This window comes from Podarcis liolepis, assembly GCF_965112155.1.
Source record: "Podarcis liolepis genome assembly, chromosome: 13".
Classification (NCBI taxonomy): domain Eukaryota; kingdom Metazoa; phylum Chordata; class Lepidosauria; order Squamata; family Lacertidae; genus Podarcis; species Podarcis liolepis.
The window spans coordinates 15,719,050-15,737,962 of record NC_139573.1 but is presented as its reverse complement, the minus strand read 5'-3'; the positions used below and the strand labels follow the sequence as shown (position 1 = coordinate 15,737,962).

General features: G+C 46.5%; 2 protein-coding genes across 2 annotated transcripts in view; both read left to right on the top strand.

Moving 5' to 3' along the window:
- Nucleotides 1-18,913, top strand: part of MAPK7 (mitogen-activated protein kinase 7) — a 35,321-nt gene that overhangs the window by 15,363 nt on the left and 1,045 nt on the right. The window lies entirely within an intron of this gene.
- Nucleotides 6,263-18,355, top strand: LOC310691153 (zinc-binding protein A33-like). Its single transcript, XM_083470776.1, has 6 exons — nt 6,263-6,733; nt 9,208-9,303; nt 11,091-11,327; nt 13,774-13,796; nt 14,289-14,413; nt 17,200-18,355. The coding sequence occupies exons 1-6, from the start codon at nt 6,278-6,280 to the stop codon at nt 17,748-17,750; spliced, it is 1,488 nt and encodes a 495-aa protein (XP_083326902.1). The 5' UTR covers nt 6,263-6,277; the 3' UTR covers nt 17,751-18,355.

Sequence of the window (18,913 nt, the reverse complement as noted above, 5' to 3'; positions counted from 1 at the left end):
ATCTAATCCACAAGCAGAAATCCATGGACTGACTAAATGCTTTCTTGGCTCCTTAGTAAACATTCCCAGTCAAGCCCAGGGATGGAGAACCTGTGACCTTCCAGCTGTTACTGGACTCCAGCTCCCATGAGCATCAGCCAACATAGCCTGTGATCAGGAATGATGGGAATTGTAGTCCATCAGTATCTGGAGGGCCACAACCACCCCCCTCTGTTCTAGCCTATAGTCTCTGTGACAAGACAACATGGCTATTGAAGTCTTCCCTGGTGCTCCTTTTCTGGCATGGCAAAGATCGACCTATATTTTGATTCAGACGCCAGCACTGGCTGTGGTTGGTTACTGCAGTGTAGGAACCTAGCAACAGGGGAGGATCAAAACAGTTCACATCAATCTACCAGCTGCGTAGATTATAGGTGGGTGGAAATTTTTGCATATCAGCAGGGAGATGCCTCACCAGGTGGAGCTGGTAAAAATCTCACCTGAGCTCAATGAGGCCTAAATGTGACAGCTGCTGTTTTACTGAAACTGGAGACCTGTGTGGACAAGCCCCTTTGGGAGGGATGCATATGGCGGAAATGGTGCAAAGTTTATAGGCCTGAAGTCAGACTTTTAAAATGTTCCTATTCTGCAAACGGGGATGACGAAAGCGCAGAGCGGCTGGTGGCTTCGCCAGGTCTTCTCACCTGAGCTCCATTGGGACTGACATCTTTAAACTCTTGTGCTTCCCCCCCACCAATACAGCAAAATTCTGCCTTCTCAGATACCCAGGCATAAGCCCTCAGTTGTGCAGCCCTAAATGCCAAAAAGATTGCAAGTGAAAATGACATGTTTGAAATGCAATCGGATTCTGAAATGGGAGTCCTGAAATATCTTAAAAGACTGGTCCCTTCCTTACCCTCCCAGGTGTTAAGATCAGCAGAGGGGTGGGAATGGACCAGGAGAAGACATTTTCTGTGGAATTCTTTCCCTACAAAGGTGTATCTGGCTTCTTCCCCACACATCTTTTGGCCAGTGCTGAAAAGGCATCTCTTTGGCATCTGATATGTGTGTTTTCAAGACCCACCCAATTCCTGTGACAGCAATCTGTTTCAGCTGTGCTTAATTTTTAATTCCAAATTGTAACCTGCTGTGGCACTTTCTGGTGAAGGCTAGTTAATAAACGCGATGACAATACTTTGATTAACACGGCAGGAAATGGATCTAGGAAGCCTTTGATTAACTTGCCAAATTCCGAGGAATCCACCAGTTTGGATTCGTGTTCAAACTCAGTGTGCCAGGAGGCAGGGTAGACAGAAAGATAAAACAGGCAGGAAAAACCTGCTTTGTCTTGTGTGTGGCTCATCTTAACACGCCAGCAATATGCTGCTTGTATGAGTGCTCATTCCATCTCAGGTGCTGTGAAAAGGAGGTAATTCTTCACAGCGGAAAGAGATCTGGGGTGTGGAAGACAAGAAGCAGAGGAACCTGTAAACCTGTTCTTCCCAAATATAAAGCAAAAACAGCTTTGGTGCAGGACATTGTTTTTGAGGCTCAGGATTTTTCTCCATGCCACCACCCTTTTGGCTCTGATACTGGCTTTCTTGACCACCTTCAAGTCTTGGTCCTTCCTTGAAACACATCTAGTCTGTTGTGGGGCCCTGCCACTTTGATGCTCTGCAGTCGGGGCCGGCCCTAACATTAGGCAGAGAGACGGCGGCTCCTTCAGGTGGCAGATATTGAGGGGTAGAGACTGGACATAGCTCAAGATGAGCCCCACATGGCTGGTCCTTGAGGGTATATGAGGCACTGCCCCCCCCCAACTCAACAGGGAGGAGTGTGGGGTGAAAAGTGGTTGGCTCCACCTCTCATTGGCTTTGGCTGCACCTACAGTTGGCATCCCTGCATTCCACCCTACCAGCCCCAATGGGCACCAGCCATCGCTGTGGGCACTCTCACCTTTTCTTGAGAAGCAAATGGGAAAAAATGTACTGGGATTTATTTGGGGGGAGGGGCGGGGAGTGGAGAGGAACAATGATAAATCCATGTTCTTAGTAGCTTAATGTAACTTCAAGTGATTTATTTAGCCAGGACTTTCTTATTACTCTACTGGTGCAGGAAAATATATTTATTTGCAATAATGAGAACCAGATTGCTTGGTTCTGCCAGAACCCCTGTGAAAATTATAGTTAACACTCATGACCCAGCCATCAACAGAGATTAAATCCTTTGCTGGTATTTTGGGTCTTGCCTTCCTGTTCCCACCAGGCTTTTGCTGTCCAGATCCTTTCAAGAGAAACTAGTGGGTTCATCCGAAAAGCAATATGAAGTCTCCACCCCACAAGAATCTCAACTAGATCATACATGACAGGTGTTCAAAAACCTCCAAGGAAGGAAAGTCCACCACGTCTCATAGGAGTCTGTTCTACTGTCAAACAGCTCTTACCGACAGAAAGTTCTTCCTGAAGTTTATTCAGTGTGGTGTAGTGGTTAAGTGCGGTGGACTCATAATCTGGTGAACCGGGTTCACATCCCCGCTCCTCCACATGCAGCTACTGGGTGACCTTGGGCTAGTCACACTTCTCTGAAGTTTCTCAGCCTCACTCACCTCACAGAGTGTTTGTTGTGGGGGAGGAAGGGAAAGAAGATTGTTAACCGCTTTGAGACTCCTTAGGGTAGTGATAACGCGGGATATCAAATCCAAATTCTTCTTCTCCTTCTTCTTGCAACTTGAAGCCATTGGTTCGAGTCCTGGCCTCCAGAGCAGGAGAAAGCAAACGTGCTCCATCTTCCATGTGACAGTTCTTGAGATATTTGAAGATGGCTATTCTCTCTCCTCTCAACTCTCCTTTTTTTCCAGGCTAAACAGGCCCAGCTCCCTCAACCGTTCCTCATACTAAGGCTAGGCTTCCAGACCCTTGATCGTCTTGGTCGCCCTCCTCTGCACACGTTCCAGCTTGTCCATATGAGTGGGTTGATTTGTCTTTCAAGGGCTCCACCTTGCAGACGATAATGTTATGTTTTTCCAAGGAGCACGTGGACAGTTACCCAACTGCAGTCTGGGGAGTGCCAGATATTGCACAACTGAAGTGAGGAATTTGGGGCAGGAGGTGGTGAAGTGGAGTCATTTGGCGACTCTTCCATCTGCTGTAACACACTGGACTTCTCTTTCTGCTGTCCTGGGTCATGGGGGGAGAGAATGGGTTGAGTCAGCACCGCACAGAGATAGAGAGTCCTTTGCTCCACTTCCTGTGGGGCTAAATGACTAATGTTTGTCTTTAGATGAATGGAACCTTTCAAAATCTGTAATGCCAGAGAGGATTAGCAATATACCCTCAGCCATAAAAGAGATGTGAAGCGTGCGCCATTCATAACAGAGTCCTCCCACTCTGGGGTGAGGCATGATGAGTCATTTGAAAATTTAAAGGCAGAGTATCTTTTTTTCCCTTGCCTAGTATTAGGGTTGACACCATTATCTCCACTGCTCTGTTCTTTCCAGATAATTAAAAAATGGGGTTTTTTTTACACTAATTCTGGATCTCTAGGGTATGGGGATCATATAGCCAAACATTTAGTCAGGCCTAGAATTGCTGCGAAGTTGGTATCTAAAACTAGCATTCCAGACTTCAATCTCACAGACTCCAAAGATGACCATACTTTGTCCCGAAACTTCTGTGACAAAGAGCTTGAACAAAGAGGAATGTTGTTCAAATATGCTTTTATTCCTCCTCCAAATAATTTTCATGGGTTTTTGTGTAAATACAAGAACAACATATACCCACAGTAACTTGTCTGGTGGTACATTAAGTTTAATATGCAGTAGACAAGCAAGGTGTTTATTTATGTATTATCAATTCAAGTATCCTCTCCGCAGAGATTCCTGTGTTGTCGGTGGAATAAAAGCATCTTCTGTCTCATTTATAAAGGAAAAGAATGGAAGCCAAGTCTTGCCAAAAGAGTCTATTCTTGAAGTGCCTTTAAATTACCCTTCTGTGGCAAGTAAGGCATCTTGATAGAGCCATATTCCAAATATTATTTACCCAGATTTCAATGGGGATTTCTGTAGGTTGTTTTTTTAATTAAAAAATTATTTATACTTTTCAAGTTTATACATTTCACTAATTTTATACACTTCATTAATTTTACAATCATTTTGACATTTCAAAACTTGATTTCCTTCCCCCTCTTTCTGTGGTTCCTTGAATTTATTTTTTTTAATATCTTCTGCATATCCAAATTAACCTATTTTGCTCATTTATTCATCTTCTTTATATACTCTTATAAAACTGCAGGTTGTTTCCAGTATTGGGCTATTGTTAATCGGGCTGCTGATAATAATAAAAATACTAAATCTCTGATACAAATTCAAGTTGGGAAATTTACTTAGTACGTTATAAGGGAATGTGTGCATCACCCCTGACCACTGGTCCTGCTAACTAGGGATGGGAGTTTGTAGTCCAAAAACACCTGGAGACCCAACCTGCCCTGGTGCTAGAGGCACAGACTGAATACCTTTCTGTTTTCTCTCCAACCCACCAGACTCCCTATTTCTTTCCCCACTGTCTCCTCTTCCTCATATGACCCTGCCTCTTCCCAGATGATGATGATGGTGATGATGATGATGATGATGATGATGATGATGATAATAATAATAATAATAATAGTATAAAACTTTATTATTTATACCCCGCCCACTCTCGGAAGCTCCCAACAGAATATTAAACAGAATAAAACATCAAACATTAAAAACTTCCCAATACAGAATAATGAGGAAATCCCAACGAAAGAACAATGGCAAGATAAATTGATGAGCTATGCAGTTGGCTAAATTGACATACAAACTGTGGGATAAGGACCACTGTGGCTTTAAGGAAGAATGGGAACTTTTAACAAATTATTTAAAGAGACAGCAAAATGAATTAGACTCCTTGGCAGGTTTTGAATAAACATACACAAATTTATTGGTTGATAACATGATAGATAGATAAGGCAAGGATAAGTATAATTTTATAACATGCAGGGAATAATATGTGCAGAGAAATCAGAGAGAGGAGCTGAGGGAAGTCCCTGGTGGGGGGGGGGAGGGATGGAAGGGGGGAGGGGAAACATGTATGTGATTATATGGTTTGTTGTTATGTTGAAATTGCTTAATAAAAATATTTTTTTAAAAAAACTTCCCAATACAGGACTGCCCTCAGGTGTCTTCTAAAAGTCAGACAGTTGTTTATTTCCTTGACATCTGACGGGAGGGTGTTCCACAGGGAGGGCGCCACTACCAAAAAGGCCCTCTGCCTGGTTCCCCTTAGCTTTAGTTCTCGCAGGGAGGGAACTGCCAGAAGACCCTTGGCGCTGGATCTCAGTGTCTGGGCTGGATGATGGGGGTGGAGATGCTCCTTCAGGTATACAGAGAGCCGAAAGCAGCATGTTCACTGCCCTGCTCTCAGAGGGTACCAACAAGTTTGAGGTTGTTCAACAAGAGAGCTCAGTTTATAGAGCATGAGACTCTTAATCTTAGGTTCATGGGTTCGAGCCCCACGCTGGGCAAAAAGATTCTGGCATTACAGGGGGTTGGAATAGATGACCCTCGTGGTCCCTTCCAGCTCAAGGATTCTAGTCTCCTCTCTCAGGACTTCCGGAGGCTTTCTCTCTCACCTGGAACCGGTTTGATGCCCTCTGGCCTCCAGATGTTTCCTGGGGCGCGGCGGGCGGGGAATCCCTCGCTTGGCGCGGCTGTGATGCATCTGGATGTTGGCACCGAAGGGGCGGGCGCAAGGAAGGAGTGGCGGGGCGGCTCCTTGACCCAAAGGAGAGAGATTTTAAAGACGGGGATCGAAGAAACGACAGAGGCGGCAAATCAGGACGTCGGACGGAGTGGAAGACCTTTAAACCGTTTTAAGAATCGCCCAGAAATCTGTACTGATTCACGTACCGTCTGTGAAAGAGAGAGGCGAGAGTAGACGGCGGGGTGGAAGCGAGGAGAATCAGGGGAAATCCGACGAAGGAACCGAGGGAAACAGAAAAAAGACGAGAGAGAAAGAGAAAGGGAAGGAAGGAAGGAAGTAGAAAAAGGTAATTTCTAGCCTTTTTTTTTTTTTTAGGAATAACAGTGCTGCGCATACAGTAAAGAGCAAATAGATAAAAAGGGGAGAATTGAAAAATAGAAAAGTCAGAAGAAAAGGAGGAGGAGGGTGGCGGCGGTGTCCTGCACACAGTAGAAGAAAATAACTTTAAAACAGGAAAGCAAGGAGAGAGAAAGATAAATACATTTTCCAGGGCTGTGTAGGAAAGGCCTGAGATCCCCATGGCGGCCCCGACGGGAGTGGAGCACTTTGCCGAGGACCTGATCTGCTCCATCTGCCTGGAGCTCTTCCGGGACCCCGTGATGCTGGAATGCGGGCACAACTATTGCCAGCCTTGCATCGCCCGCTACTGGGCAGAGGTGCCCGGCGGAGGCAGCGGCAGCAGTAGCAGCAGCAGCAGCAGCGACGGGGAGGACGCGCCTCTGCCCACGTGCCCGGAGTGCCGCCGGGAGATCCCGGGGGGGAAATTCACGGCCAACCGCGTCCTGGGCCAGCTGGCGCGGAAGACTCTGGAGACTCTGTCCGCCCGGGCGAGCGACGAAGACGCCGAGCCCGACGACGAAGTGCAGGGAGAGCTGCTCTTCTGCGCCGACGACGGCTGCCTGGTGAGGGCGCTGCAGCCGGATCACTGGGGGCACCAGTGCATCCCTTTGGACGGGGCTGTGGAGCGCTACAAGGTCGGTAGGCGGCGCTCAAGCATCCTATAGTGCTAGATTGTAGAATCCTAGAGTTGGGTTCCAAGGGTCATCTAGTCCAACCCCCTGCAATGAAGGAATCTCAGATAAAGCATCCAGGGCGGATCAGACTTCCCCCATCCTAGTGCCCTCCAGCTGCCTTTGAATACTCAAATGTGGAAGAACTGTGGACTGGGTTCAGTTACTAAGCCTGAAAACAAATCCCTAGCTTCCAAACCCCCAGCCTAGGCTTTTATTTAACGGAGTCTTTGGGAGATATTGGGGTTTAAAGGGGGGGGGGGAATGGGCTGGATCTGGCACTCCTCTGCTTTTAGGCAATGATGCCTATTACTTAACTGGCTTCCAAAAAACGGCAAGACAGCAGGGCTGAACTGGGTGGCTGTGGTGCTTCTGTTTATTCCACTGAGCGGGACCTGGGATTTCTGCCCCAAACGTCTACCCTGTTGCACAACGTCTACCTTTTGTTGCTGCCTGCAGTAGCCTGTTGTGCCACTAGGGGGTGCCATGCCACTTCGCTACTTGTACTGCTTAGGACCGTCCAGTTTTCGGCGTCAGTCAATGCAACCGGAATTATGCTTCGCCAGACGTTATAGCTTAATTTTTGCAGCTCAACAAAGCACATTCTCCGGATGTTACATAGCTGGCCCCTGCTTGTAGAAACAGTGAGTTTAAAAGAAAGAAAGAAGAATAAGCTTCACGAAGCTTTTAAGCAATGAGTTCCTTACCTTTTGGTCTGATGTGTTGCAATCTCTGTGGGGCTGTTCCGCATGATTAATCTGAATGTGCAATTTATTCTATGATACCTATGATACCTGTGGGTCTCAGAGTGGAGGAATGGCTCACACATCACCTGACCATTACTCATTTTTGAGAAAAAAAAGGATGCCTGTTACTTGAGCCTTGAGCTCAGTTTCGCAACTCTAGGCAAACAGTCTTTCCTAGATGTGATTCAGAGTTGCACATGATCATCTCAAAGCCGCTTTAGCTGTATGTTTCCAAACATCTCCCCTAGCTGCGATGCCCTAGAGTCAGCTGCGTTTCACCCAGTGGATCCCTTTAGTTTCAGGTCTGCAGGGCCTCTCAGGTACCTTGCCACTCTTTGGACTGCTTCCCTGACTTTCTTCTTCTTCTTCTTCTTCTTCTTCTTCTTCTTCTTCTTCAAAAAGTTTTTATTGTTAAAATGATTCAGCATTAATACACACATATTGTGAGTATACAAACATACATTTCATACAATCCTTAAAAATGTTCAAACATACCTACACTCAATCGCACATATAATTCCTTTTCCCATCACCATCCACCCCTCCTCACCCCACCTTTGTGTTAGACTTCCAATCTACTCAATTGCAATTTCTTTCCACTTCTATTACTTTCTTTCACACACCTTTAACCTAATTTCATGCTTCTTTTTCTATTACACATTGTTATCCATCCTATTTGGTATTCCAGTATTTAAAATGGAACTTGTTTATTCTAATAGGAGTTCTGATTTTTCAATATGGTTTTGCAAGTATCCTTTAAACACCTTCCAGTCCCTGTCTATCTTCTCTTTTGAGATCCTTCCAATTTCTCCCATTGTTTTGGATATATTGTAGTACTCCCTGACTTTCTTTGTTGGTGAGCTGGTTTGCATTAACTCTGAGCCCTGGCACCTCTGGGGTGTGCATTGCCTTCTTGCTCAAGCTGTTGCAAGCGTTGATCACTTGTAGAGCCATGAAAATCAGGCGAGACTTCGCTATGTGCTGGGCAGCTGTAACTCAGGGTGATGACTTCGTTAAACACGCAGTTTAATAAATACAAGCTGCTAATCCAGGCTTAACTCAAAAAATGGCAGCGTCTGGTGAAAAGGAACATGCCAAATTTGGAAAGGGATGTGGGAAAAGAAAGGATTGCAGGCAATTTATTTTGAAGAGGGTGTCGTTCATGTTGCTCAAACCACTTCTAATTTAGTGTTGCCGTACGTCTGGAATCTCCCGGACAAAGATTTGTAAGCAGCATCCGGGTGGAAATCGCTGAATTGTCTGGGAAAAACCCTGGCGTATGGCAGCCCATGTCGGCAGTGTAGATTTTGGCGAATTGCAATAAAATTAAAGCTCAAAACATTGGCCAAAAACAAAACAAACAAACAAAAACCTCTTTCACTTTTTGAAATATTGCCAGGTAGAAAGTCATGCCCTATTAATAACAACAAACTGGGTGTGTTTATTTGAGAGGTGGAGCCCAGCATAAATTTTATTTCTCCTCTAAAGGCAGGTAAAGTGGGTTAATGTTGCCTTTTGGTTTTCCAGAAACTCCCCCCCCCCCCAATTCCAAGCAAGCAAAAAATAAAACAAAACCCCCTAACCAGGCTATTGATCGCTGTGGCTAGTTGGCAACCCTACATGAGCAGCAGTTGCCAATGTATTCACATTGCCCTTTTGTGTTCATTCTTTGCCATGTCTGTTTCCATTCAGGAGGTCCTAACAGCTGCTCAGGCGGTGCTGGAATCCAGAGCCCAGGCGGCGAAATCGCTGCAAGAGCAGAGTGCCCAGAAATTTCCGGAAATCTCTGTGAGTCCAAGCCTCTTTGATGCTTCCGCCCTTGTTTCATGGAGCCAAGCTGCATGTTACTTTCAGCACACACAATTTTGCCTTTTAATGTGCATTTAATGCTTGGTTTGAAGTGTAAGAAAACAGTAGAATCTAGTAAGAAGCATGTCCGAGAGGATGACATTAGATAAGACGGAACCTTAAAGTGCAATCGCATGTAATTTGGGTTATAAATATTGACGTCAGGTGAGCAGGAAGTCACTAGTTTTGTTGAATTGGAATATAATTGTTGAGTAACAATTTTCTATATGGAAAAAAAGAATAAAATATTCTTCTGAAGGAGCATCTCCACCCCCATCATTCAGCCCGGATGCTGAGGTTCAGCTCCAAGGGCCTTCTGGCAGTTCCCTCACTGCGAGAAGCGAAGTTACAGGGAACCAGGCAGAGGGCCTTCTCGGTAGTGGCGCCCACCCTGCATATCTGTCAAGTGTCCCTTATTTGAAGGGACAGTCCCTTATTCCAGCGCCATGTCCTGCTGCTGTCACTTATTGATGGATGTCCCTTAAATGATGTCCCTTAAATTTCAAAGGAAGCAGCTCCTCCCTCCCGGCTAGGGAGGAGGAAGGCTCCAACTGTGTTGCTTGGCTGTGTTGCTCACCCAATAAGAAGTCTAAGAACGACTGGGGGGTGGAGCTTGCATGCCTTGTGTGTGGCTAGTTAATGCAAGCTGAGGGGTTTTTTGAATGCTGAATGCCATTTTGTTGCACGTGCTGCTGCAAACTTTGCAGTGCAAAGTCAGGCCGGGGAGCCATCTTAAGTTGAGGCTGCATAGGCCTTGTGGTGCATGTGATTCAGATTCTATTCAGTTGAACCTCTGGTTACAAAGTTGGTTGGACAGTTTTCTTGAAGCTACCAGCATGAGTTTGACCAGACTGCAGGAGGACAGGAAGACTGGAGTGCCTGGAACAGGTTGAGCTGCAGGTCCCTTATTTTGGCTTCTGGTCCCTTATTTTCAAGACTGCTGGTCCCTTATTTTCAAATCTGTAAGTTGACAGCTATGCCACCCTGTGGAACGACCTCCCATCAGATGTCAAGGAAATAAACGACTATCTGACTTTTAGAAGACACCTGAAGGCAGCCCTGTATTGGGAAGTTTTTAATAACTGATGTTTTATTGTGTTTTTGAAATTCTGTTGGGAGCCCCCCAGAGTGGCTGGGGGGAATAATAATAATAATAATAATAATAATAATAATAATAATAATAATTTATTATTTATACCCCACCCATCTGGCTGAGTTTCCACAGCCACTCTAGGCGGCTTCCAATCGAGTGTTAAAAACAATACAGCATTAAATATTAAAAACTTCCCTAAACAGGGCTGCCTTCAGATGTCTTTTAAAGATAAGATAGCTGCTTATTTCCTTCACATCTGAAGGGAGGGCGTTCCACAGGGTGGGCGCCACTACTGAGAAGGCCCTCTTTATGGTTCCCTGTAACCTCACTTCTTGCAATGAGGGAACTGCCAGAAGGCCCTCGGCACTGGATCTCAGTATAAGTAATAAATAATAATAATAATAATAATAATAATAATAATAATAATAATAGTAAATAAAAAATTCATGTATTGTTGCTGCTACTTCTAAATGAAGGAAAAAACAGCCAGTTCAGTCTGGGAGGGTAACACTGGGCTGCTGGCTTCCTCCCACAAACAGTCCCTTTTCTCTAAGCACACTGGGGCTGCCAGAACAGAGCCGGTGTCCATCGCTCACACATCCTCCTTTCCCCACCATTGCTGTTCCTTCCCAAGGCCCAGCGCCTCCGCCTGGAGCAGCACCTCTCGGCCCAGTTCACCGAGCTCCACCAGTGGCTCCAGGAGAAGGAGGCAGCGATGAGGAGGGAGATCCGGCGTGAGGAAGAGCTCCTTCTCAGCGAGCTGGAAAGGAACCAGCGCAATGGGCAGGAGCAAGTTCGTGCAGCTGAGGAACAAATGGCCAAGATCCAGGCACGGCTGGAGGAGCAGCTGGACCCCGAAACCTTCCTGAAGGTCAGTGCGTCTCTGAAAAATCTATGGGGAGGGCATCATTTCTGGATTGCAGGCAGCTTTGGTCTCCCAGAAGGGATGCGGGTGGCGCTGTGGGTTAAACCACAGAGCCTAGGACTTGCCAATCAGAAGGTCGGCGGTTCGAATCCCCGCGACGGGGTGAGCTCCAGTTGCTCAGTTCCTGCTCCTGCCAACCTAGCAGTTCGAAAGCACGTCAAAGTGCAAGTAGATAAATAGGTACTGCTCCGGCGAGAAGGTAAATGGCATTTCCGTGTGCTGCTCTGGTTCGCCAGAAGTGGCTTAGTCATGCTGGCCACATGACCCGGAAGCTGTACGCCGGCTCCCTCGGCCAATAAAGCGAGATGAGCACCGCAACCCCAGAGTTGGCCACGACTGGACCTAATGGTCAGGGGTCTCTTTACCTTTTTATGGTCTCCCAGAGGTACTTGAGATCCTGCACAAATCATGTAAACGAAATATGCTTGTGTCCATTTGCTTTTTATGACTGAGCAGAAGGTATGACAAATCTGTACCTGTTTAGAAAGGGGACGTAGGGGGACTGCCACCTGCAAAGGATGCGTATTAAGAGGTGGAAAGTGGAGCCAATGAAATCTGTCCATCAGGCGCGCCGAGTTCCACCCAGCATTGTGGGTGCTTGGAACGTGTGTGTGATGTCACACGCATGCGTGATGTCATATGTTGGCGCCGAAGCAGAAGGGCCCAATGGAGCCCCCTGTCACAGCGGAAGGGCCCGACTGAATGCCCCGCCACCACATCTTCTTGGTAGTTGTGCCCGCCCTGTGGAATGCCCTCCCATCAGATGTCAAGGGATTAAACAACTATTTGACTTTTAGAAGACATCCGAAGGCAGCCCTGCTTAGGGAAGCTTTTAATGTTTGAAGTTTTATTGCTTTGTTGTTGTTATTATTGTTAATATTCTATTGGGAGCTGCCCAGAGTGGCGGGGAAACCAGCCAGATGGGCAGGGAAAATAAAATAAAATAAAATAAAATAAAATATAAATATAAATAGTTATTAGTTGCCCAGCCAGGCACCCAAATTTGTGCGTGCCTTGGCACCCATGATCGCCCAGAAATGGTGACTATGCTGCCAGTGATGCGAAGTTTGGAAGAACTGCAAACCCTTTTAGAGAGGGTGGGATTAATTATGAAATTTATACACCGCCCTTCACCTTGGGGCGTTTCACAAGATAGAAATTCAGAATAAAAGCACAAATTAAAAACTTAAAACAAAGCAATTCCCCCCCCCACACATTTTAAAGGCTGTAGAATATTAATCAGCTGAAGGCCTTTGTGAAGAGAAACATTTTTGCCTGGTGCCTAAAGATGTATAATGAAGGCACCAGATGAACCTACCTGAGTTAAAGTTCCATAACAAGCTGTAAACCACCAGAGCACTGGGTTGCTGAAAAGAAAGAGAGGTTCAGCTGATGTAATTTTTAAAAGCTTTGAATGTAGGGGAAGGAACCCCCATGGAAGAAACCAGCTCCGCCACTGAAGTCAGCAAGACGGTTTCCTTTGCTGAGGAAGCCCTAGGCTACAGAAAGTCACCATGACTGCCTCAATTTATATAATCCGGATGCAGCACACAAATCCTGTCATCATTTTGGATGAGGTCATGAGAAGCCTCGTGTGACAGGCAATTGCGTTGCTAGCTTCCGTTAGACCCAAGGGTGGATCACCTTTTTCTGACCAAGGACTGCATTTCCTTCTCGTGGGCGTGGCCAGGGGGCAAAAGTGGGCGGAGCAACAAATATGAATCTTTGCCTTTGTACAGCTGGTTTCACACCCAAAAAAAGCTTGGAGAACTACTTTTGGCCCCTTGCCCCTGAGGCCTGAGGTTCCCCACTCTTCTTTAGACCTTGGCTGAGATATTACAGCCAGTTTTGCGATGGCTTGGGGTCCAAGATGGCCTCTCTCCATATGGGCTGGCCCATTTTCTGTGACCGTCATGGGGGGCCCAGCCCATGGTCCTGTCGAGAGGTATGGCCCGTGGGATGGTGTCATGAGGCAGGGCCTGCTTGGTGGTGGCTGTCCCGCTCATGGAACTCCCAGCCCGGGGGGAAAGTTGGCTGTCCTCGTCGTTTACAACTGTTAAGCGTCACTTGAAGTTGCATTTAGTCATTCATTCGAACCTTTGGTACATAGACGCAGTGAGGAGTCCATTAGCTTAAGTATTACCGTATTTACGGTGCCACTTTCGAGTTTTGATATAGGTTTTAGCTACTATTTTAGCTATGGGTGTTATCGCAATTGTCATTTGTGATGGCTGCATGACACTCGGGGCTTCTGTGGGAGGAAGGTAGGAAACCCATAAGGGTGATGAAAAATAATTTAAGATGTCCTGTTTCAAGCAGCTTCTGTGATATCCACAAAACTATATTCTAAATGGTCAGAACATCTCTAAGATTTCCCTTTTCTTTTTTGCAGGACATCAAAGCCTTCACAGAAAAGTGAGTAGACCGTATGACTGAACCTCCTGCTTCTGTTCTCAACCTTCTCAACAAACATGCATCTACTTGACTTCATCTGGGGATGCAACTGGAGATGTGCCAGCAATATTGTTAGAGGGTGGGCCAGGGTCTTTTGTGGCTCCTGGATCTTCTGCCTCTCCTCATCACTTTTAAAAACGATTTTTAAAAAAACTCTGCTTCTCGCTTTCTCTGTCTGCTGTTTGTTTTCTACGCATGATCTGTGATCCACAACTAGAGCTCATTCCCTGCTAGATCAGGAATATAACACCAGTGCCTTTTACATTGATTAATCCACACTAGCAACTACTCCCGTGTTTGAATAATGTAGTATGACTCTTATTTAGGAGCTAAATGAGCATTAGTGCAAAGAGCAGCACTTTCAGATATGGCCACTAGGTGGAGATAAAGAGCAGCTTGTGACACTCATAATCATGGATTCTACTTTATACGATCTTTTTCCTGTTCTTGCAGATATTGTCCTAGTGATGACAAAGGATCCACACTGCCTGTGGTTGCCCGTGAGTTCAGCCTGGGCCAGTTTAAGGGCCCTATTCAGTACATGGTGTGGAAGGAGATGCTGCCAGCTCTGAGACCTTGTAAGTATTGGCCACAACAGCTTGGCATAAACTGTTTCTGTGATGCTGTGGCAAAATCTGCCACTTGAGGCCAGAGCTGCTCTGCTATAATAATAATAATAATAATAATAATAATAATAATAATAATAATAAGAATCTATTTATACCCCACCCATCTGGCTGGGTTTCCCCAGCCACTCTAGGCGGCTCCCAACCAAATATTAAAAACACAATACAGCATTAAACATTAAAAACTCCCCTAAACAGGGCTGCCTTCAGATTTCTTTTAGAAGTAAGTTGCTTATTGCCTTGACATCTATTGGGAGGGTGTTCCACAGGGCGCCACTACCGAGAAGGCCCTCTGCCTGGTTCCCTGTAACCTCCTTCTTGCAGTGAGGGAACTGCCAGAAGGCCCTCGGCGCTGGACCTCAGTGTCTTAGTTCAAATGTTGTTTCATGCAGAGGAGCCAGTGTAGCATAGTGACTAGAGCAGCCCCTCCCCAAGCTGGTGCCCCTAGACTTTTTTGACTACAAGTCCCATCAACCCCAGGTAGAATGGTCAAAGGTCAGGGAGATGTAGATCAATACTGTCCGGAGAGCACCAGCTGGGGAAGGTTGGGTTTGGTATTGGATTGGGACCAGGGATGCCCAGCATCAAATTTATATTTGGCCCCGAAATATACTACGCAGACTCCAGCCAGGCTCTGTTTCTGAGCATAACCTACCTCACAAGGTTGTGAGGACAAACAACAACAACAATTTATTATTTATGCCCCGCCCATCTGGCTGGGTTTCCCCAGCCACTCTTGGAGGCTCCCAACAAAAGATTAAAATACAACAATTCACCAAATATTAAAAACTTCCCTAAACAGGGCTACCTTCAGGTGTCTTCTAAAAGTCAGATAGTTGTTTATTTCTTTAACATCTGATGGGAGGGCATTCCACAGGGCGGGTGCCACCACCGAGAAGGCCCTCTGCCTGGTTCCCTGTAACTTCGGTTCTCTCAGTGAGGGAACCTCCAGAAGGCACTCAGTGCAGGACCTATGTGTCCGGGCTGAATGATGGGGTTGGAGATGCTCCTTCAGGTATACTGGGCCGAGGCCGTTTAGGGCTTTAAAGATCAGCACCAACACTCTGAATTGTGCTTGGAAATGTACTGGGAACCAATGTAGGTCTTTCAAGACCGGTGTTATGTGGTCTTGCCGGCCACTCCCAGTCACCAGTCTGGCTGCCACGTTCTGGATTAGTTGTAGTTTCTGGGTCACCTTCAAAGGTAGCCCCACGTAGAGTGCATTGCAGTAGTCTAAGCAGGAGATAACTAGAGCATGCACCACTCTGGCGAGACAGTCTGTGGGCAGGTAGGGTCTCAGCCTGTATTCTAGACAGAGCTGGTAGACAGCTGCCCTGGACACAGAATCAACCTGTGCCTCCGTGGACAGCTGTGAGTCCAAAATGACTTCCAGGCTGCACACCTGGTCCTTCAGTGGGCTTCAGTTACCCCATTCAGGACCAGGGAGTCCTCCACACCCACCCACCCCCTGCCCCCCAGGAACAGTACTTCTGTCTTGTAAGGATTCAACCTCAATCTGTTAGCCGCCATCTATCCAAAAGTGTGTGTGTAACCTTGCATCTCTTTTGACCAATGCCCCATCTGAAGCAAACTGGGAAAGCTGAGCTGGTAGAGCATGAGACCCTTAATTTCAGGATCGTGGGTTTGAGCCCCAAAAGATTCCTATCTTGCAGGGGGCGGGACTAGATGATCCTTGGGGTCCCTTCCAATTTTACAGTTTTATGATTCTATGAAGCGCCATGCCTGCCCTTGTACCGAATGCCAGCTGACGAAAGATCTCCAGTTAACACAACTGAGTTGCAACTCGTGAAACCTGAGTTCTTTGTGTGGTTTAGGGTGGACATTAGAGAAGAGGAAGGCTTTATCTGAGGAGATAAAGAAATAAAGAACTACACAACTTTTAAGGCAGCCCTTTAAACCTTTTTAAAAAGTTTGACATTTTTAAATGTTTTTATATGTGTCAGAAGCCACCCGGAGTGTCTGGGGCCACTCAGCCTGATGGGCTGATATTATTATTATTATTATTATTATTATTATTATTATTATTATTATTGCCTTTAACCCAGGCTTCCTCAACCTCGGCCCTCCAGATGTTTTTGGCCTACAACTCCCATGATCCCTAGATAGTGGGTCCAGTGTTCAGGGAATTGTAGTCTCAAAACATCTGGAGGGCCAAGGTTGAGGAAGCCTGCTTTAACCACTATGTGGCAGGCAGAAATTTAACAGGTTATGCCTTATAAAGACTGGGACTATAATTACAGGAAAAGTTTCTCCTGTTGACATTGTGGCTAGATCTACACATATTAAAAACACACGCTGTGAAAACGCTCTGCGAGAAACCATTGTAAGGCTCACAATTGAGAATATCACTGAGTTGCGATTTTAGCTCTACAGTCCCATCCGGTGTCACAGTGTTATAACACATTTATAACGCTGTAGCTGAGTCCTCTGTCTGTCTTGTTGTGTGTGGCCCCTGATTTATCACTGGGCCCTCTACCCTACTTGCCAAAGACAATACGAATTTGCATGTGAAGCAAAGGATACGCAGATACATGTCCTCTTTGTGTGAGAAGGGTGGCGTGCCTGATGCACATGCAGTGTGCTGGGCCCAGAAACTCCTTTTGGCACCTCTGAGGTAAAAAATGGACAGTCTGTTTCGTGTAGATCTCTCCTGCATCCAACATTTCTGAATGTAATGTGAGGTGTCGGTAACCATTACGTCGGTCGTATCCCAACAGCTCCCTGTCAAATCACCTTGGATCCTGCCACCAACCACCCCAACCTTGTGCTCTCCAAGGACCTCGATAGCGTTCGTCTGGAAGACAACCCTGAGGACGAGGTCCCTGACGGGCCTGAGAGGTTCAGCAAGTGCGTGTGTGTGCTGGGCTCTCAGGGATTTACCTCAGGACGCCATTACTGGGAAGTAGAGGTGAGGAATAAAACCAGCTGGGACATTGGCGTGGCCAAGGAGTCCGTCAACAGGAAGGAAGCCAAAGTGAAAGTCAAGCCCAGCAATGGATTCTGGGCCATCTGGCTGAGGAACGGTAGTGAATACAAGGCCCTTGAGTCTCCCCCCAAGCTGCTGTCCCTCAAGGACAAGCCCCAGAAAGTCGGGGTCTACCTGGACTATGAAGCGGGGCAGGTCTCCTTCTACGATGCTGACACCATGCTCCACATCTACACCTTTTCGGACATCTTCTCCGAGCGCCTCTACCCCATGTTCAGCCCTGGAGTCAACAAGGACGGGCTCAACGGCGAAGCCCTCCACCTCCTGTCCCCGCGGGCATAGCAAGGGCCGTACCTGGAAGTCCCATCAAGCCCTGCCAGGACCCTGTTTGATTTGCAAACGATCTTAATTTATGTTGGGTTGCTGGATTAGAGTGGTGCCTGGCTTGGACCAGGTGGTGCCTGGCTAGGAAACCACTGGCGCCCCATGCAAAGTTGCTCTGAGCTTCCCAAGGAAAGAATGAGCACAATTCAAAGTGTTGGTGCTGACCTTTAAAGCCCTAAACGGCCTTGGTCCAGTATACCTGAAGGAGCGTCTCCACCCCTATCATCCAGCCTGGACACTGAGGCACAGCTCCGAGGGCCTTCTGGCGGTTCCCTAACTCGAGAAGCAAAGTTACAGGGAACCAAGCAGAGGGCCTTCTCAGTAGTGGCGCCCGCCCAGTGGAAGGCCCTCCCATCAGATGTCAAGGAAATAAGGACTTTTAGAAGACATCTGAAGGCAGTCCTCTTTAGGGAAGCTTTTAATGTTTGATGTTTTATTGCTTTATTATTATTATTATTATTATTATTATTATTATTATTATTATTATTATTCTGAGTGGCTGGGGAAACCCAGCCAGATGGGTGGGGTATAAAGAATAAATTATTATTATTATAAAGGTATAATAGGAACTTGCATTGTTCTGTGGTGTATCAGAACCTGGGCACTGCCTTGAAGGAAATATTGGCACAGATAAGGATAGTGATATAGGACGAGGGAGGGAGGGAGGGAGGGAGGGAGGGAGGGCAGAAAAGAGACCTGAAAGTAAATGATGAAGTTCTGGACAAGGTAAAATGACAGCTGACCTACGCACATGTTTTAGAAGCCACACATCTGCAATTTTGACTGAAGAGGTTGAGCAGCCAGAAGCTAAACGTTTCAGTTCTGAAATGGGAACCACGGACTGTCAGATTTAGAGACACCGACTGATCCTCCTACTTTAGCAAAGAGGGGGAAACTTCTACATCAGGCTTCCTCAACCTTGGCCCTCCAGATGTTTTTGGCCTACAACTCCCTTGATCCCTAGCTAGCAGGACCAGTGGTCAGGGATGATGGGAATTGTAGTCCCAAAACATCTGGAGGGCCGAGGTTGAGGAAGCCTGTTCTAAATGTACATGCAGGACACATTAAAGCCACATGACCTCAGCCTGGAGAGGACAGCACCAACATCCCATAGCTTCAGC